Source organism: Geotrypetes seraphini, chromosome 5 (assembly GCF_902459505.1).
Source record: "Geotrypetes seraphini chromosome 5, aGeoSer1.1, whole genome shotgun sequence".
In the NCBI taxonomy this organism is placed as follows: Eukaryota; Metazoa; Chordata; class Amphibia; order Gymnophiona; family Dermophiidae; genus Geotrypetes; species Geotrypetes seraphini.
The window spans coordinates 208,236,369-208,258,464 of NC_047088.1; the positions used below are offsets into that span (position 1 = coordinate 208,236,369).

The 22,096-nt window shown below is 43.2% G+C and overlaps 1 protein-coding gene across 5 annotated transcripts in view; it reads left to right on the plus strand.

The window, feature by feature from the left end:
* Positions 1 to 22,096, plus strand: part of LOC117360465 (sodium channel protein type 2 subunit alpha-like) — a 526,898-nt gene that overhangs the window by 432,964 nt on the left and 71,838 nt on the right. For all 5 annotated transcript variants that reach the window (XM_033944237.1, XM_033944239.1, XM_033944238.1 and 2 more), the window contains one exon: positions 12,572 to 12,745. In XM_033944237.1, the coding sequence (XP_033800128.1) occupies positions 12,572 to 12,745 (174 nt within the window). The remainder of the gene's footprint in view (positions 1 to 12,571; positions 12,746 to 22,096) is intronic.

Consider the following 22,096-nt stretch of genomic DNA (forward strand, 5'->3'; position numbering starts at 1 on the left):
GTTTTGGGTTGGACTAGGGGAAGGCCTAAAATTAGGATTTCATTCAGTGATAATGGAGTGGGAAGAAACATCCTAGCAAAAAAGGACATTTTTGTCTAGACCTGTTTTTGTCACATCCAGGGTACAAAAAGATGTCCTGACTGAGCATCTGACCACTGTTATGTATGAAGGCTACTAAGAACTTAAGAATAGTCTTACTGGGTCAAACCAATGGTCCATCAAGCCCAGTAGCCCTTTCTCACGGTGGCCAATCCAGGTCACTAGTACCTGGCCAAAACCCAATGAGTAGTAGCATTCCATGCTACAGATCCAGGGCACCCAAAAAACTCCAAAAGGCACTGCCAAAGGAACTTACAAAAGATGCAGCAAAAAAGCAGTGAAGTCAATAGGTTCTGAGGGTGGTATCTTGGACAAAAATGTGTGAAACGGGGTAAAACACCCTGAATTAATGTGCACCACAACCAAAATGATGATAATGAGACGGGATATCCTCAGTGTGAGGTAATAGTGAAGGGAGGAGAACCTCCAGCGCTTAACTCAATAAGGCAGAGGCGGGAAGCCCCTACCTGCACACCATCACTGGATATCTCCCGTGTACCTAACATAATAGTGAATAATAGTGCAGTGAATAATCAAAAGTACAAAAAATGAATAAATAAATCACACAAAAAATAAGAGCCAAGATACCACTCTAAGAATCCCCCAGCCAACTCCAGAAAAAGTAAAACTTAGCTTGAATTGACGAATGGGTAAGCAGTGGCTTCCCCCATTTCTTTCTCAATAAAAGACTATGGACTTTTCTTCCAGGAAATTGTCCAAACTTTTCTTAAAACCAGCTACGCTATCCGTTCTTACCACAATCTCTAATAACGTGTTCCAGAGCTTAACTATTCTCTGAGTGAAAAAAATTTCCTCCTACTGATTTTAAAAGTATATCCATGTAACTTCGAGTGTCCCCTAGTCTTTGTAATTTTTGACGGAGTGAAAAATTGATTCACTTGTACCTGTTCTACTCCACTCAGGATTTTGTAGACTTCAATCATATCTCCCCTCAGCTGTCTCTTTTCCAAGCTGAAGAGCCCTAACCTTTTTAGTCTTTCCTCATATGAGAGGAGTTCCATCCCCTTTATCATCTTGGTCGCTCTTCTTTGAACATTTTCTAGTGCCACTATATCTTTCTTGAGATAAGGAGACCAGAACTGAACGCAATACTGCAGATGAGGTCGCACCATGGAGCAATACAGGGGCATTGTAACATTCTTAGACTTGTTAACCATTCCTTTTTTAATAATTTCTAGCATCCTGTTTGCTTTTTTTGGCTGCTACTAAAACTGTACTTAAATAGAACCTTAAAGTCACAGTAATAGAAGAATTTCAGGTAGAAGCTGAATGTAAACACAACATCTACCAGTGTTGCTGACTCACTCCTTTCCCACTAAGAAGTGAAAGTGACCGTGGATACCAGGATGTATGACAGGTTCAAGAATTATGGCCGTTCCTAATAGAGCAGCAAGCAAGAGTTAGGAGTACCCTAGTCAGTCAGTTTTCATTTTATTTCTGTACAGATATGTGAGCCCTCCTGGAACATAGACATATGTACTGTACCTGAATTTCCAAGACATCTGCATGCATGATGACTATTGTAGTGATGCAGCTGGAGAGCTCCCAGTAACTTAGAAAGGAATTAAGTTGTGATTTGTACCTGGGTCCTGTTGTTTAAAGTCCACTGCAACTGGCCACTAAGCTGCCTCTGCTCTGTAGGGATGCCTGTGAGGCCATATTTGTACAAATGATGCAAGATGGACAGTTTTGTGCCTGGGATTTGTTTTTTTTTTTCCATATTTTGGATGATTTCAGTGTGAGACTATCCTCACATATTTTTGAACAAGAAATCCTGATGTTTTTCCTGTTCGAAAATGGTTGTGAGATGGACCTTATTTTTTTAGATGTTACTCATATGAGCAGGATGTCCCAATTCTGACTTGGATGTTCTTTAGAGAATGTCCCTCTATAATATGCAAGATGTAGGCATCTCTAGCAGTCCACCTGGGGAGTTATTTTCCTAGTTTAAAAGAGGATGTTCTGAATTGCTTGGCACTTTTTCACTCGTTAATCAATTGTATTGCACCAGGGCAGAATGCCCATCTTTCTCACATTTGTAACAGAACAGTGGAACATAAGAATTGCCGCTGCTGGGTCAGACCAGTGGTCCATCGTGCCCATCAGTCCGCTCACATGGCGGCCCCCAGGTCAAAGACCTGCATACGTTCCAGTTTAGCAGGAACTTGTCCAACTTTGTCTTGAATCCCTGGAGGGTGTTTTCCCCTATAACAGACTCCAGAAGAGCGTTTCAGTTTTCTGTCATTCTCTGGGTGAAGATGAACTTCCTTACATTTGTACGGAATCTATCCCCTCTTGTTCTCCCTACCTTGGAGAGGGTGAACAATCTGTCTTTATCTGCTAAGTCTATTCCCTTCAGTATTTTGAATGTTTTGATCATGTCCCCTCTCAATCTCCTCTTTTCAAGGGAGAAGAGGCCCAGTTTCTCCAATCTCTCACTGTACTGCAACTCCTCCAGCCCCTTAACCATTTTAGTCGCTCTTCTCTGGCCCCTTTCGAGTAGTACCGTGTCCTTCTTCATGTGTGGCGACCAGTGCTGGATGCAGTACTCCAGGTGAGGGCACACCATGGCCCGGTACAGCGGCATGATAGCCTTTTCTGATCTGTTCATGATCCCCTTCTTTATCATTCCTAGCATTCTGTTCGTCCTTTTCGCCGCCGCTGTGTATTGCGCGGACGGTTTCATCAACTTGTTGATCAGAATAGAGAATGACATGGTGAAAAAATTCATCACCGTTCCTGTCCAAACCATCTTCATGTCATTCTTTAAGGAGAGAGGGAAGAATCAGAGTATGAATGGGCACAACCACTGATCCGCAAGCTTTGCTTTGAAGAATGCTGGTGTAGAAGGACCGAGGTTGAAATAGACACTAGAAAATGACATGGGATTATTTCCCACGGTTATCCACGGGGACGGGAACGGTGATGAATTTTGTCACCGTGTTATTCTCTAGATCAGAACTCCCAAGCCTCTTTCCTGGGAGGTCTCTCCAAGTACCGCCCCGGACATCCTGTATTCGTGCATGAGATTTTTGTTACCAACATGCATCACTTTGCACTTATCCACGTTGAACCTCATTTGCCATGTCGATGCCCATTTCTCGAGCTTGATTATGTCACGTTGCAGATCTTCGCAATCCCCCTATGTCTTCACTACTCTGAATAACTTCGTATCGTCTGCAAATTTAATCACCTCACCCGTCATACCAATGTCCAGATCATTTATAAAGATGTTGAAGAGCACAGGTCCAAGCACCAAGCCCTGCGGCATCCCACTGGTGACGCTCTTCTAGTCTGAGTATTGTCCATTTACCCCCAATCTCTGTTTCCTATGCTCCAGCTAGTTTTTAATCCATGTGAGTATTTCACCCTCTATTCCATGACTCGCAATTTTCCGAAGTAGTTGTTCATGAGGAACCTTGTCGAACGCCTTCTGAAAATCCAGATATACAGTGTCGACCGGGTTGCCCTTGTCTATCTGCCTGTTTACTCCCTCGAAAAAGTGCAGCAAGTTCATCAAACAAGATCTGCCTTTGCTGAAACCGTGCTGGCTGGTCCTTATCAGACTGTGTCCATCAAGGTGATTAATGATGTGGTCCTTTATCAGCGCCTCTACCATCTTTCCCAGTACTGAGGTCAGACTTACCGGTCTATAGTTTCCCAGTTCTCCCCTCGAACCTTTTTGAAGCTCGGCGTAACATTCGCCATCTTCAAGTCTTCCAGAATCTTTCCCGATTTGATCGACAGATTGGCTATTAGTTGAAGCAGTCCCTTTCAGTTCCTTGATGACCCTCGGATGGATGCCCGGGGATTTATCACTCTTAAGCCTATCAATCTGCTTGCATACCTCTTCTACACTGACCGTTAATCCTGTCAGTTTCCCGTGTTCATTTCCAGTATATAGCCTGATGGGTTCCGGTATGCTGTGTATATCCTCTTAGGTAAATACAGATGCAAAAAATGTGTTCAGTTTGTCAGCGATTGCTTTGTACTCCTTTAGCACTCCCTTTATTCCATGGTCATCCAACGGTCCCACCACTTCCTTCATGGGTCGTTTCCCCTTAATATATCGAAAGAACAGCTTGAAGTTTTTCGCCTCCTTGGCAATTTTTTCCTTGTAGTCTCTTTTTGGCTCCTTTTACCGCCTTGTGGCACCTGCATTGATATTGCTTGTGTTTATTCCAGTTTTCGTCCGTTCTTGACCTTTTCCATTCCTTAAATGAAGTTTTCTTCACTACAGTGAGCCATGCCGGTTCCTTGTTCTTTTTCCTCTTGGATCCCTTGTTGATACGTAGTATATATAGATTTTGCGCCTAGCGTTTTTACAGTGCTTATCCTCTTCTTATTCTTCTTCCCCACGTGAACTAGCCGACTCTTCTCTAAGGTGAGACTTCCAGTGGTCCCCTGAGAAATCCATGAATTTCTGTCACAGTTTATTCCCCTCTCTATAGCCTCACAGCCCACAAAACGAGTGATCTTTGCTATCGTCAGCTGCTGTTCTGCCTGTGTAATTTTTCTCTCCAAGCCACTCATAATCTTATTGAATTCCACTAGCGCTTGGGAGGCTACACTTCCTCCAGTTTGCCGACTTGTTTGGCAACAGACCCAGGTGGCATAATCTTTCAGCCTCTTTATCTTCTTTTTCACTGTTGTAAGATCTTGCTTTAAATAGCAGTTATGAATAAGGCAGGCTGTTTCTGTTTTCTTTTATCTAAAACCTCTATTATATTCAACTGAGTGAGCAGGCATTCTTCCCAGCACCCCAAACAAATTGTTTATGTAACTGTCAGTAAGCTACTGGCACATCCTATCTCTTTTATCATGTTCTGCAACAGAACATTTAACCTTTGGAGATACCCAGAGGAGATTTATTTTGCATTTTTGTAGGTTTTAAGGGACCGAGTAAATAGTTCTTCCCCAGTTGCTTCAGTAACCTCTTGGTTTCACTACTCCAACAGAGTGTATGCAGGCCTTCCTAACTATCATATTAAACACTTAAGCCCAGATTCTCTAAACAGCGTCGTACCGCGGTCTAACGTAATTGGTTTAATTGATTTTAATTGGTGAAGTAATTGACCACATAGTATAAAATCAATTAAACTGTTTTAAAAAAAAATGTAGATGTTTACAGGTGCCTCTAAACAAGGCGCCAGAATTGTGTCTACAGAGGTACCTAGCAGTCTGGATCCTGCACCGTAATCAGACCCTAAGTGAGAAGGTGAGAATGAAAAGGCGTAAAACACAACAATATATTTACCTGGGTAAAATACATGTGAACCACTACCACCCCCTCCCCCACACACAAATTATTTGTGAACTTACAGTTTATACTAGCTAATAAGCTTATCAAAATTCTTACCTCAGAATTGTAATTGGAAATAGGAATACTGGATCTAGTTAGTTGGGTAGATAGGAGTCAAATGTACACTAAGATTTAAATTGGAAAAATGTTTAGAAATTATTTTTAACCCTAAGTCCAAGGTAATTTTAAAGTTTTTAACTACTTATTGAAATTCTTAAATTGGTTTTAAAATATTTATTTGGGCAAACTGCAATTAAAAAATCTTTTGCAATTAAACCCCCCCCCCATATTTGTGCTATTTGTAACATTGAGGCTGATTCTCAATTAATTTCAAATTTCATCTCAGTCAGGTTTTTCTTGACAACTCAGTCAAGATTTGATTGGTTCAGACCTCATCTGTACACTGTACATCTAGCCTGAGGTAACTTGGCTAAATGACTATAGTACATTAAGGATAAAGTAAGACTGGTATTACAGAACTACAGACTGAGGCTGGTTACATTAGGCACCACTAGACATCATTTCTTAGGCGTGATTCCGGTGCTACTTTTTAAAATAAGTTTTTAATCATTTTTTAATGGTGTGGTCAATTGCCGTGCTGATTAAAGCAATTAAGCTACGAGTAGGTATGATCAAGGTGCCTAACTTATGGTGCTATTTACAGAATATGGCTCTTTCTATCTCTGTACATTGGAGAGTAAGATACAGTGGAACATTACGTGAAATATAATATTGAGGGCAGGGAAAGCATGCTTTCAAAAAGCTTTTACTCTTTATATTGGCACTCCAATCTAGGTTTTCCATAACCTTTCTAAATTGAATACATTATTCTCCCAGATTCTTCGAATTTATAGGTTATCCAGAGTAAGTTGCCCAAATTTGGATATGGATCCCAATATGTATACAAGCTAATTATTTAATCAAGTACTAATCACTATTCCAGTGCAATAGGTGAGACATTCTAGAAAGATTGGTAGTGTCCCAATGGCCGTATGCCATCTGCAGAAAGGAATCCACTCCAAATTTTTTTCTCCATGCCTCCTGTGGGGTCCTTAGCTCCACCTACAGTTTTTCCCTTCTGCACGCAAGCCTGCAGGAATGTGTTTGTTCTGCTCTCCAGAGTTTATTATTTTATTCAGTGTGTTTTTCATCCTTTTTTAGGGGTTTCTGGTGCTCGGAGCGATTATTCAGCTCTGCCTACATTAAGATCACACAGACTTCGGTCAGCAGCAGATAGGCTAATCTCCGGTGGTACCTGTCAACCATCCTGCATAGGAGCTCGGGGCCATCCCCCTCTTTCTCCTTCTGCTGAACAAAGGTTTGAGCGCAGGTTGTTTGGTATCTGTTGGAGACTCAGCGGTGTCTTACAGGTTGCATCTTCTCACCTCCACCTGGCCCTGAGTGCATCTGTCAGTCCACATGGATGGAGGTACAGTCAGGCATACGGTCTGACTGACAGTCTGAAGATCAGTGTTTCACAACCATTCCAAGCATGAGGCAGTGATTTTCTGATTCCAGCTACTGAAGGAGAGCTGAGGCATATTTTCAGACACAGGTCATAGTGAGTAAAGGCTGTAACAGCTTGTGAGGTGAATCGAGGGGTTTGAAATTCAAAGTTTTGAGGATTTCTGCATGCCCCCCTGTATCCCCCCTCCTGAAAAATCCTAAAATCGCCATTTTTGTACTTTGTTTAATGTAAAAAAATATTGCGTTTTTGATGCGATTTTCATAACGACGGCCATCTTGGATTTGTAGCAATCTTTTTTTCAAAAGCTCCCTGCTTCTCAAAAACTGCAATTTTTTTGCCTCAAAACTTGTTGGGATGGAGTCCTTGGGCTCTCCTGATGTGAATTCTTACCAGGATTGTGCATATTTAGAGCCTCAAGAGCGTTGTTGCACCATGTGCTGCGTGGCACAACTGAGAGAGGTGGCAGCGTCCAGCTTAGCCTCTCACATAGCAGATGACCAAACACTTGGCTAGCCCAGCAGGCTTTCTCTGAATTTGTGAAACATTTGTAGAATGAATTTCAAATCTGGCATTCTTCCCCTGCACAATCTCACTTCGCATGCTTCTTCCAGTATATAGATTCTAGTGGAATCAGATGTTACTCATAGGTTTAGAGGTATTGTCCTCCCTTTGGAGAGGAAGGCTGCCATCTACACATAGAAGCCTTAGCTAATTCACTACATGAAAACTAATACTGGCTTTTACAAAGCTGCAGTAGAGGTTTCTATCATGGACTGGCGAGATAAATGCTCTGATGCTTGTAGAATTTCTACGAGCATTGGGGCATTTACCTTTCCGGCCCGTGGTAGAAACTTCTACTGTGACTTTGTAAAAGGAGCCCTACTGTTCCTTCTCTAGTAGTATTCCAATCCAAGCTAAAAGCCCATTTTTATGCAGCTGCTATGAAACTCCTAACACCCACTCTCGGTAAGATACCTATTAGAGAATGACATGGGGACAAATTTTTCCCTGTCGCTTCGGGAACTCATTTTCCCATCCCATCCTCGTGAGTTCTTTTCCTGTCCCTGTGCCATTCCTGCAACCTCATCTGCACAAGCCTAAAACACTTTAAAATCATAAGTGTTCGAGGATTGTGCGGTTAAGACAGAGCTTACAGGAATGGGACAGGGACAAAACTCACAGGGACAGGATGGGGAAATTGAGTTTCTGCGGGGACGGGGAAAAATTTGTCCCTCTGTCATTCTCTAATACCTATATCCATCCTACCATTCTCTCTGCAAGAAACTCCCCAATCTCTATATGTTCTGCCTATCTAAATTAGATGGTAAGCTCTTTTGAGCAGGGACCTTCTATTGCATATTAAATGTACATGTACAACACTGTGTATGCCTTTCAGCATTATAGAAATGATAAATAGTGGTACTAGTAATAAGATTATGTGTGGGGGAGGGGAGAGGAAAAGGCAATCTCTTTCCTCTAAAATGGAAGCTTGGCTTCTGCTGGTCCCAGTAGCACGGTTCATTTTAAAAATAGGAAAGACTTATTCTAAAATTCATGTAGATGAACACATTTCTTGGAAAATGCAATACAAACGTGGAAAAAAGAAAATCCATAGTAGCTCTCCTTTAATTTCCTTTTTCCACGGTGACTATCTATACATGTATACTTCCTATCCTCTCCTGCTCTTATTGCTCTTATATGTCTAGCTCAGGAGTAGGCAATTCTGGTCCTCGAGAGCCACAGGCAGGTCAGGTTTTCAGGATATCCACAATAAATATGCATGAGAAAGAGGCAGTGCATGCAAATCCATCTCATACATATTCATTGTGGATATCCTGAAAACCTGACCAGCCTGTGGCTCTTGAGGACTGGAATTGTCTACCCCTGGTCTAGCTACTCCTGTTTAAATTCCTCTTATACTTCCTAGCCTTTTCTACTCTTATTGATCCATTTTCTTTATGGTCTTTGTTGGTTTTTTCTTGTTCAAGAAAACTTTAGTCTAATGTTGATTGCATTTCAGGTGTTGTGTTCGATACGTTCTTCATATTTGAATGCCTTATTGCAGCCATACCAGTCTTTAGCCTTCCACCCCTCATGCTTCATAGTTAATACTTTTTTTTTTCTACCTTTGCAGCTGAGTTTTAAGACTGTTCTACATCTGAATGCCTTTTCAATGACAAAAAAACAAGGAAAAAAATCCAACAAGGACTGTAGTAGATGGGGAGCAACAGACAAAAAACAAGAAAAGACTGCAGACAATAATAATAATAATAATAATAAATTTATTCTTTTATACCGCCAATACCCAAGAAGTTTACACCATAAGAAATTGAACAATCAGTGAAGTACCGTATTTTCACGCAGATAACGCGCACCCGTGTATAACGCGCACACGGGTATAACGCGCAGAAACCATGATTTTATGTATAAAACCTTTTGTATAACGCGCTCACGGGTATAACGCGCATGCAGCCCGACTGTCCTTTCGCCCGCCCCGACTCTCCTCTGGCCACCCCGACTCTCCTTTCGCCCGCCCCAACTCTCCTCTGGCCACCCCGACTCTCCTTTCGCCCTCCCCGACTCTCCGTGCGCTGTCCCGACACTCCGTTCACCCTCCCTGACTTTCCGTGCACTGCCCCGCCTCTCCGTGCGCTGTCCCGACTCTCCGTTCACCCTCCCTGACTTTCCGTGCACTGCCCCGCCTCTCCGTGCGCTGTCCCGACTCTCCGTTCACCCTCCCTGACTTTCCGTGCACTGCCCCGCCTCTCCGTGCGCTGTCCCGACTCTCCGTTCACCCTCCCTGACTTTCCGTGCACTGCCCCGACTCTCCTTCCCCCTTAAAGGTCTGTCCCCCCTTGAAGGTCTGCCTGTCCCCCTTGAAGGTCTGTCCCCCCTTGAAGGTCTGCCTGTCCCCCTTGAAGGTCTGTCCCCATCCTGAAAGTCTGATGCCCCCCCCCCGACGTCCGATACATCCATCCCCCCCGGCAGGACCACTCGCACCCCCACCCCGAAGGACCGCCGACTCCCCGACAATATCGGGCCAGAAGGGAGCCCAAACCCTCCTGGCCACGGCGACCCCCTACCCCCACCCCGCACTACATTACGGGCAGGAGGGATCCCAGGCCCTCCTGCCCTCGACGCAAACCCCCCTCCCTCCAATGACCGCCCCCCCCAAGAACCTCCGACCGCCCCCCCAGCCGACCCGCGACCCCCCTGGCCGACCCCCACGACACCCCCACCCCCCTTCCCCGTACCTTTGGTAGTTGGCCGGACAGACGGGAGCCAAACCCGCCTGTCCGGCAGGCAGCCAACGACGGAATGAGGCCGGATTGGCCCATCCGTCCCAAAGCTCCGCCTACTGGTGGGGCCGAAGGCGCGTGGGCCAATCAGAATAGGCCCTGGAGCCTTAGGTCCCACCTGAGGGCGCGGCCTGAGGCACATGGTCGGGTTGGGCCCATGTGCCTCAGGCCGCGCCCCCAGGTGGGACCTAAGGCTCCAGGGCCTATTCTGATTGGCCCACGTGCCTTAGGCCCCACCAGTAGGCGGAGCTTTGGGACGGATGGGCCAATCCGGCCTCATTCCGTCGTTGGCTGCCTGCCGGACAGGCGGGTTTGGCTCCCGTCTGTCCGGCCAACTATCAAAGGTACGGGGAAGGGGGGTGGGGGTGTCGTGGGGGTCGGCCAGGGGGGTCGCGGGTCGGCTGGGGGGGCGGTCGGAGGTTTTTGGGGGGGGCGGTCGTTGGAGGGAGGGGGGGTTTGCGTCGAGGGCAGGAGGGCCTGGGATCCCTCCTGCCCGTAATGTAGTGCGGGGTGGGGGTAGGGGGTCGCCGTGGCCAGGAGGGTTTGGGCTCCCTCCTTCCCCGATATTGTCGGGGAGTTGGGGAGTCGGCCGGGCAAGAGGGCTTGGGCTCCCTCTTGCTCCGATCGTGGATGCGGGTGCGGGTGGGAGCGCGTGCGAGCGGTCGTTCGGGGTGGGGGTGCGAGCGGTCCTGCTGGGGGGGGTGAATCGGGCGTCGGGCGGGGTGGGAACTATGTAGAAAAACTTTTGTATACCGCTCTCACACGTATAACGCGCGAGGGGTATGCGCAGTAGGTAAAAACGCGTATAACGCGCGCGTTATATGCGTGAAAATACTGTACATACATATCATAGGATAGAACCAGAATTAAAGGTTAAAAAAGTAATTACAATCTTTAAAAGACCTAATTAAGTGATAAATTTATCGAAGAAAGCAGACTTTACTAATTTTCGAAAAGAACAATACAACATGGCTTAATGAAGACATTCACCGAGCCCACATTGTAGCTTGCCTATAAATGCGGTTAATGTTACCACCCTTCAAACAAACCTAAGGACCCAACACAGTCCGTGTTTCGGAAAACACGCCTTCTTCAGGGGTCCTAACAAATATAAATGAAGATGGCTAAGGATATACAATTACAAATATGTGAAAACATAAAGACTGGACATGTGATGTCATAATGAACCATGGTGTTCGTTATCACATATCATTATTGTTTATCACATTACTTAGATTATTAGTTAATTTTCTAATGATCGTTTGTTTTTATTGGTTCATTATGACATCACATGTCCAGTCTTTATGTTTTCACATATTTGTAATTGTATATCCTTAGCCATCTTCATTTATATTTGTTAGGACCCCTGAAGAAGGTGTGTTTTCTGAAACACAGACCATGTCGGGTCCTTAGGTTTGTTTGAAGGGTGGTAACATTAACCACATTTATATTTGATATAAATAAACATAGCCTGCATCTTGTTTTCAGTCTTTTATTGTTTTTTGCCTTTTCAATGACACATCTTCTTTTATCTGATATGTCTTGCTTCCTCATATTAGGAACTGCTTAAATTTGCTATTTCAGTTCTTTATTTATGTATTAGTTCTTTTGGTATGTTATTTTTCATTTATTGATATTTGATTGTACGTATGCCTCTTAGAACTATACCTGATAAATAGGTTACAAATATTTCAAAATACATAAATATGTACTTTTCTGATACTGTGGAGAAGAAAACTATATTCCATATTACAAATATGTGTCGCAAATCTTTATGCATTATTATACTTCTCCCTCCGTATTCACTTTGATAGGGGATTAACAGGCCCGCAAATAACTTTTTCATATGTTATTTCATAACATATGTTGTTTTTCATATGTTATTTCATATGTTATTTCTATTAAAAACCATCGTGAATATGGTGAAACCGCGAATAACATAGTGGGAGACCTGGCCTGTTCCTGGAAGAGAGGCAAAACACGGTGAAGAATGTGCCGGGAATCGGCAATTTTCTCTGTAAACGCTTGGAATTGGCGATTTCTCTGTGCAAGCTGATGTAATGGGAGGGGGGGGGGGGTGGTGGGAGAAGCCAGCAAGCTAAAAACTGTGAATAATTGAAACCGTGAATGCTGAAACTGCGAATATGGAGGGAGAAGTGTAGTACTGTACATTTTCTAATGGAATCAAAGAAACTTATCTTCCAGTGAAAGGAGAATCACAGCATATTGCTGCTCTGCTTGAACTGGAGAATGAAAGGATTTTTTCCATAGTTTCCTTAACCAACTCCCCCTCCCCCCAAATAACAGCAACATTCTGTACATTATAAACAGACAACTACTGTTCATTGTAGACCAATGAATTTGAAAACCTTCTGTCCACAGGCATTTGAAGACATATATATTGAACAAAAGAGAACAATAAAGATCATCCTGGAATATGCCGATAAGGTCTTCACCTATATCTTCATTCTGGAAATGCTTCTTAAGTGGGTGGCATATGGATTTGCAAAATATTTCACAAATGCCTGGTGCTGGCTTGATTTCCTTATTGTTGATGTGAGTATTCTCTAAATCTAATTTCTTAAACCATTCACAAGTTGTACATATGTGATAGGTTCCTATTTTTCATAAGCAGTTCTTCAACTAGACAAAATACTACAGGTGACCATGAATGCAAATTATACAGAGTTCAGAAGTGTTAGTCAAGCTTAGAAGCCTTTTCAATAGTTTTTCATTGTGCATATTTTTATTTATAGATACCAGTGCTATGGAAATGATTCTATGGGTCTTTTATTAAAGTGCAGTAAAGTTTTGTAGAGAATGACATGGGAACAAATTTTTCCCCTCCCTGTGGGAACTCATTTTCCCATCCCATCCCGGTGAGTTCTTTTCCTGTCCCTACCCAATTCCTGCAAGCTCTGTCCTCATCTGTACAAGCCTCAAACACTTTAAAATCACGCTTGCCAGCGTGGGAGTGCACTCCGCCCCTCCTCCCCACCCAACGGGACTACGCTGAACCAATAAAAGATTCAGCGCCTAACAGCACGCTGTCTAAGACGCTCATAGCACCTTTGTGAAGCGACCAAGTGATCCACCCCCACAACACTACCAAACATAAAACCAACCGAAAAACAGCAGCCAAACCACCAAAGACCCTTCTACCACATTTCACCAACCACCAAACAAAAAAAAAAACAAAATTAAAAAAAAACAAATTGAAGCTAACCTCACGAGCCCAGCACTTCATACTGTTAATCCTTCTTTTAACCAGCGGGAAGACAGCAGCAAATAACCTCCTCCCTACACCCGCTACAGATATAAATAAATCTCTCTTCCAAAATAGGAGAACATCAAGTGACAGAAACTCAAATCTACAATCTAACACTCTACACTCCATTACCACAGCATGGGGAAGAAGACCAACACACACTAAGACTAAACCACACCGGTACACCAAATCACTTATATATCCAAACATAACACACAACTATCACACAGAGATATCCACACTCAAATGCGCCTATTTAAATATCAGAGCGCTAGGTCCAAAAACAGAGCTTATAAAAACCTGGATAACACAAGAAAACCTGGACTGTGTATTCCTCACAGAAACCTGGCTAACCTCCGATTCAGACTCCAGAATAACTGAATTCTGCCCACAAGGATACAAAATTACAGTGGTCTGCAGAGAAAAAAAAAGAGGCAGAGGCCTAGCAATCTTAATCAAACAAGATCTAACCCTTAATATAATTGAGAAAACATCTAACCCGTACGTGGACCTTTTAGCTTGCCAACTCTCAAGCACCACACTAAAAGACACACTAAACTGCATGCTCTGCTACATAGCGCCAGGAAACTGGTCTTTAGCAAGAACCGAAGTGGAAGACTTCATATACCAAAACTCACTAATAGCAACCTACAACCTACTCCTAGGAGACCTAAATCTACACCTAGATGATCAATCATCCAAACAAGTAGACAACTTTCTCTCATTTCTCAAAGCCTTATCCTTCCAAATGCTAAATCCACAAACAACTCATGAAAAAGGCCACCAACTTGATATTGCAGCCTTCATGACCCACCCACCATCCTTAACAGAAATTCATATATCTAACAGAACATGGTCCAGATCCATCTGGTCAGACCACTACACCTACACTTTCAACATCAACTGGACCAAAAACAACAAAAAAACTATAACAAAACTCAATAAAGTAATATACACCTCACGCAAACACATCAAACCCTCCATATTCTGGTCTAAAATAGATGAAACTATTCTAGAAAACAACCCCGAGGACTTCATCTTACATTGGGAAAAACTTTGCTCCAACACCTTTGATGATTTAGCCCCACTGCAAACCAAATCCAGACCCAGTAGGAGATCAGATAAATGGTCCGACTCCAAACTGCTACAACTCAAAAGACAATGTAGACGACTAGAGAGAAAATGGAGAAAATCGAACTCGGATCATACAAAATCCGCCTGGAAAAAATCAACAAACAAGAGAAAAGCACACTACACCAACCTAATAGGCACTGAAACCCAAGACACCAAAAAACTATTCCAAATTCTAAAAACCCTAACCGACACCAAACCCTACCTGACCACTAACAATACTCCCCCCCCCCTCAGCCACTCTATTAGCAGAACACTTCCAAAATAAAATTACCAATGCAAGAGCTACCCTCAATGACACCTCTACCCATCCTAACGAATTCACAATTCTCCCCATAGATAGAGATTCTACTGCAGCAGATAGAATATGGTCTCAATTCCCCAACATACAATGGCCTGAATTCAACAAATACTACAAAAAATACAGCCATGCATCCTGTGACCTCAACAACTGTCCACCATATCTCCTAAAAACATCCAGCATAAAATTCCGCGCTCTTCTTCTAAACTGGATACAAATCTCGCTAATAAATGGCCACTACCCTACCAACCTCAGCGAAATCATCATCAGCCCGATCCTCAAAGACCCCAAAGGACCGATAGACCATACAGCCAACTACAGACCCATTGCCTCTATTCCACTCTACGTCAAAATAATAGAAGGACTAGTTGCCAAATTCCTCTCCAATTACCTAGAAAACCATAACATACTCCATCCTACACAATCTGGCTTCAGAAACAACTTCAGCATGGAAACACTACTAGGATCTCTCTTGGACACAGCCAGACAACATCTCAGAACAGGAAAAAAAATGATGCTCATACAACTAGACCCTTACTGCTGCATTCGACTTGGTGGACCATAACATTCTACTACAAATCTTGGATACAATAGGTATCACAGATAAAGTATACACATGGTTTGAAGGATTCCTTAAATCAAGAACCTTTAGAGTAAAATCAGACAAACAAAAATCTGAACCTTGGTCAAACCCCTGCAGAGTTCCCCAAGGATCCCCTCTATCCCCGACTCTCTTCAATCTCTATACAGCCTCCCTCACCTCTCACCTGGACAAACAAGGCATAACCTCCTACAGCTATGCCGATGACATTACCATTCTCATACCCTTCGATCAACCTGAACTCTACATGACAAACACAATATACCAAACACTAAAATCAATAACAACCTGGATGAAAGATCACAAACTGAAATTGAACCCAGATAAAATGAAATTCATCCTCCTAGAAAACAACAAAATACCAACCATAACCAACATTGAAATCAACGCAATCAACTACCCCATACAAACCACCCTAAAACTCCTAGGAATAACTATCGACAGATGCTGCACCATGCAACCGCAAATCAATAAAACAATACAAAAGTCATTCTTAGTCATGAGAAACTTAAGACAAGTTCGGAAATTCTTCAAGAAAACTCAATTCCAGCTCATAGTTCAGTCCTTAATATTAGGCCTACTTGACTACTGTAATATCCTCTACCTCCCATGCCCTACAACCATAACAAAACAACTACAAACTATCCAAAACACAGCACTAAGACTCATCTACTCATTAAAGAAACATGATCACGTTACAGAAGCATATCTCCAATCGCACTGGCTTCCGATCCCAGCAAGAATACAATTTAAATTCTACTGCCTACTATTTAAGACTTTATACGGATACAGTCCAAACTACCTGAATAACCGCCTCATCCACAACACCACAACCAGACATAGGAAAACTCACACCCCATTCTCATACCCCCCAATTAAGGAGGTCAAACGGAAAAAAAACTATATGATGGCCTCCTGGCCAATCAAGCAGCCAAACTAGACAACCAAATCGCCAATCTACTGATGGCATCCCTCAACTACAAGACTTTTAGAAAAGAAATAAAGACCATACTCTTCAAGAAAACTCTGAAAAAAGAAATAATACCGCAAGTCTCAAACTCCACCTCTCACTAAAGCCAACTACCCCAAACAAATAACCTTACCCATTTCTTACTCTTTTTGAAAATGACCAATTTTTTAATTTTTTTGTAAGTTCTTGTTGTAATACATCTTGGATAATTCTTTTGTAATCTGCCTTGAACTGCAAGGTAATGGCGGAATAGAAATCCCTAATGTAATGTAATGTAATAAGTGTTTGAGGCTTGTGTGGTTAAGGCAGAGCTTACAGGAATGGGCAGGGACAGGGAGATTGAGTTCCTGTAGGGATGGGGAAAAATTTCTCCCCCTGTCATTCTCTATTTTGTAGTTATTGCATGGTAATTGTCAAAATATCACGTTATCTGTTAGTGCTGTTCCCAGAATAGCCAATCATAAACAGGTACATTATAAATAAATACAGATGAATTTAATACTTCTTACTGAGGAGGCATTATGAGGCTGATTTTGGAAGTGGCACCTGCTGTGGAAGGCGTCCACAAAGCAGGCGCCTGCCGTGTATCAGTTACCAACAGGCGCCACTTCCAGAATCATGGCTAACACAGACCCTAGGTGCCAGAAATGTAGGCCAGGGTTTTCAACGCCTTTATTTTCCGGCGCCTAGGTGCATCAAAGAATCACGCATAGCAATGCCTAGTGATGCTTAATTCTGGTACCTCCCTTAATCATGCCTACTTCTGCATTAGACGTCACTAGGCATTGCTATGCTGCACCGGGGACGTAGATGCCGGTTGCGGAAGACGCTTAGTGCCACCATTTTTTTATGTTAATTGTTATGTAATCGGCTTTTAATAGTATGTTCAATTATTGCACCACTTAAAGCTGATTAAAAACAATTAAATTAGGTGCCAGTAGGAGTGCTTCCGACGCCTACTGCCGCCCAGATTTAGGTAGCCCTTACAGAATTTCATCCTAAGTGATCCTCATTATCAGCGGCAAAAAGACTTAGGGCTCCTTTTACAAAGGTGCGATAGGGCCTTAACGCATGGAATAGCGCATGCTAAATTGTCCCGCGTGCTAACCGCTACCACCTCCTCTTGAGCAGGCAGTAGTTTTTCGGGTAGCGCAGGGCTGTGGAGTCCGTAGATAAATGTTCCGACTCCGACTCCTCAGTTTTTTGTACTTCAGACTCCGACTCCGACTCCAGGTACCCGAAATTTCCTCTGACTTCGACTCCACAGCACTGGTTAATTTTCAGATCGTTAAAATGGAATGTCAAATTGAGAGAAATGAGCATTTTCGACACCACCTTCTTTTTGCTTTTAATCAAGGTTCTAAGGCCGCAGAAGCTGCTCGCAACATTTGTGCTGTGTATATAGTGGGTGCTATAGCTGAAAGAATCGCTCGTGATTGGTATGCCAAGTTCAAAAATGGAGTCGGTAGATAAATGTTCCGACTCCGACTCCTCGGTTTTTTGTACTTCTGACTCCGACTCCGACTCCAGGTACCCGAAATTTCCTCCGACTCCGACTCCCCGGTAGCGTGCGCTAATCCTGTGTGTGCGCTAAAAATGCTAGCGCAGCTTAATAAAAGGAGCTCTAAGTGTCAAGCACCAATATACTAATAAGGCACACTGATTCCTGCATTAACCGCTTAACATACTTTAGAGAAGGCTGTGTGTATCATTTTATGACGTTTATTAGTGGGAGTGAATTAAGCGGTGGTGTTGCTTCAGTGAAATAATTGCCATTTTGACAGAGCTAGTTTTTTCCTCTGCATAAAACAAACCAGAGATGTTGATTAATAACCTTTTAATTTCAGCAGACAACAGAAAGTTGCTACGTAACCATGCTAAAGTTAACTCAATTCGAGACAATATATTGATATAATAGAAATTTTTGCTAAAATCCTGATTTCTACTTGCTTATTTTAAATGAGCAAAAGTTGCCTTCAGATAAGCTAATATTTTGCTATGTATAGAAATCAGTCATGTTGTGTACTGATGCATCAATTGCACATCTTTGCCATCTGTTGCCTATTTATAATATATAAAAGCTGAGAATTCAGTGCATGTGCGAGTTCTATAATCATTATAACATACCTTGATCATTTTATTTAAGAAAGGTTTCTTAGATTGTCACTTTTTTTGTAACAATAAATTTTATATATAATTCAAAACATATTGGAGCAAATTTAAAAGGTATGCCTGTGCATAAAACTCGGAATGGGTGCACACATGGGTACATACAGTATGTGATTGTCTCTGGGAAAAAGGCGACACAGGCAGCGAAAATTGACCCCACCATCACCAAACTGATGATCAAAACAACAGACATCAAAGTGTTTCGAAAAGAAATCAAAACAGTTCTATTCAAAAAACACGTCCTTACTCACTAATCTCCTCCCACTCATACATGCTTTCTCCCCCGCGAACCATACCTACCAAAAAATATTCAGATTCCTAAATAAGCATCTACCACATGTATCCAACTAACTTTTTCCTTCAATGTTAGGTAATCTTCTTCTATTACCCGAATATATTGTTTTTCTCCACTGTATCCTGTAAGTACTTGAATCTTTAATATGTAATTCCCTCGGAAAAATCCAGATATCTTCTAAATTGTAATTCTCAACTGTCTCATGTAATGTACATGAATCATTGTTATATAATTCTCTCGGTAATGTCCAGATATCTTCTAATCTGTAATCCGCTTAGAACCTCAAGGCACAAGCGGAATAGAAATCACTAATGTAATGTAATGTAATTAAAGTAGCAGATCCAAAATGATCGATTTTTCATGTCATGGGTCCATAAGCAGCATGAAAAAGGTAAAATACATAGTAACATAGTAAATGACGGCAGATAAAGACCCGAATGGTCCATCTAGTCTGCCCAACCTGATTCAATCTAAAAATTTATTGGGAGGTTTTTTTTTTTCATCTTCTTCTTCTTGGCTATTTCTGGGCAAGAATCCAAAGCTCTGCCTTGTACTGTTCTTAGGTTCCAACTACTGAAGTCTCTGTCAAAGCTCACTAAAGCCCATCTACACCCTCCCAGCCATTGAAGCCCTCCCTAGCCCATCCTCCACCAAACGGCCATATCCAGACACAGACCGTGCAAGTCTGCCCAGTACTGGCCTTAGTTCTTCAATATTTACTATTATTTTAAATGTTTAAACTTCTACAATTTTTTTTTTCACTAAAAACTCATTTTTTTGATTCTGATGATTTTAGTCACCTTTCCCCAGAGATGATCACATATGTATACCGTTAATACACGCATAATTGTGTATTAGAGAGGCGTTTCCAGAGGGGAGGAGTTGGAGTGGAAAGTACACACACGGTGCAGATTTGTATGCATGCTTTCCTTAAGTCAGTTTTCTAAAGTACAGTACAGTGGTACCTCAGTTTACGAGTGCACCGGTTTGTGAGTGTTTTCCAAGACGAGCAAAACATTCGCAAAATCGGCACCTCGGAAACCGAGTGTGCCTCGATTTGTGAGCGACACCACCCGCGATCCAGAACCCTCCCCCCGCGATCCGGCACCCCCCGCCGCGATTGGGCAACCCCCCCTGCCGCGATTAGGCACCCCCTGCCGCTTCTTACTGTCATCTGGGCACCGACATGTCCTGTGCGTTGGTGCCGGTGCCCGAAGATCGGCCTCCTCTTCTTGCTGGGTCTTGGGCATCTGCGCATGCTCAAGGCCTGCGAGTTCACGTTCTCTCCGAGATTGAGATCTCGGAGAGAACGTGAACTTGCAGGCCTTGAGCATGCGCAGATGCTCAAGGCCCAGCAAGAAGAGGAGGCCGATCTTCGGGCACCGGCACCAACGCACAGGACATGCCGGTGCCAAGATGACAGTAAGAAGCGGCGAGGGGTGCCCAATTGCGGCGGGGGGGCCCAATTGCGGGGGGGAGGGTTCTGGATCGCAGGGGGGCCTTCAGGGGGAGCAATGCCGGTTCTCGTGGGGGGGGAGATAGAGCAGCGCCGCTGACCTTCGGGGAGTGGGAATGTATCAAAGTGACTTTCCATTATTTCCTATGAGGAAACTTGCTTTGATAAACGAGCATTTTGGATTACGAGCATGCTCCTGGAACGGATTATGCTCGTAATCCAAGGTACCACTGTACTGTGAGTAAAGAATTTAACACATTCTAATTTGTTTATGTTGATCTGTTACTAACCTTTATATTTTATTCCAAAATGTTAGGTAGGCTTTTCCTATATTTATATGGTTATTGTTACACTGTAACAAGGGTTTCTACCTCCAGCAGTACTTTTCCCAGCCTATTTTTTCTTTCAGAATTTGCCCCAAGAGACTTCTGACTGGATCCTCTTCTTCACCTCTCCCCCTCTCCTCCCCCTCTACACAAAGATTTCTAATTCCAATAGCCCTCCATTCTCAGCTCATAATATTCTAGCAGTAGCAGTGGTTTCAGAAGGAGAAACCCAGTTATCTCTATCTTTTTCTGCTACCACCACAGCTGCCATAACATCCATGGCAGAGATGACTCAGAGGCTTCGGAGTGGGGCAATAGTTTGGGTGGAGAAAGAAGTACAGTACTTTGTTGTTGACTGTGTTTGTATGAAGGGGTTCTCCTGTACTCCAGCACTGTAAAGGTTGCTTTCCTTGGATGATACAGGATTTAGTTGTGACCACCTTAAACCAGGTAGAATTTGTTCAAGGTTACAGAGGGAGATTCCCTAATATTCAGACATGTCTGAATGCTATTGATATGAATTTGGAATGCTGCTAAAAATATTCTTGGTCTTGCTCTATAAATTTAGGATAGAGGATATGGGCCAATGTAAAATTATTTAGAAACATAGAAACATAGAAATAGACGGCAGATAAGGGCCCACGGCCCATCTAGTCTGCCCACCTTAATGTCCCTCCCCTACCTTTGCCCTGTGAATAGATCCATGTGCCGATACCCATTTTGGCCTTAAAATCAGGCACGCTGCGGGCCTTAATCACCTCGTAGTTGGAAGACTATTCCAGCGATCAACCACTCTTTCAGTGAAAAAGAATTTCCTGGTGTCACCTCGTAGTTTCCCTGCCCCTGATTTTCAACGGATGCCCTCTTGGTTGTCGTGGGACCCTTGAATAAAGAAGATATCTTCCTCCGCCTCGATTGCGGCCCGTAAGATACTTGAACGTCTCGATCATGTCCCCCCTCTCTCTGCGCTCCTCGAGCGAGTATAGCTGTAATTTGTCAAGCCGTTTTTCGTATGGTAGATCCTTGAGTCCCGAGACCATCCGGGTGGCCATTCTTTGCACCGACTCCAGTCTCAGCACATCCTTGCGATAATGCGGCCTCCAGAATTGCACACAGTATTCCAGGTGGGGCCTCACCATGGATCTATACAATGGCATAATGACTTCCGCCTTACGACTGACGAAACCCCTTCGTATGCAGCCCATGATTTGTCTTGCCTTGGACGAAGCCTGCTCCACTTGATTGGCAGACTTCATGTCCTCACAATCAAGTGGAGCAGGCTTCGTCCAAAATAGAACACCTTATTTTTTTTTGACACCAACAGACTAAGGGCTCCTTTTACAAAAGTGCATTAGGGCCTTCACGCACAGAATAGCGCACGCTAAAATGC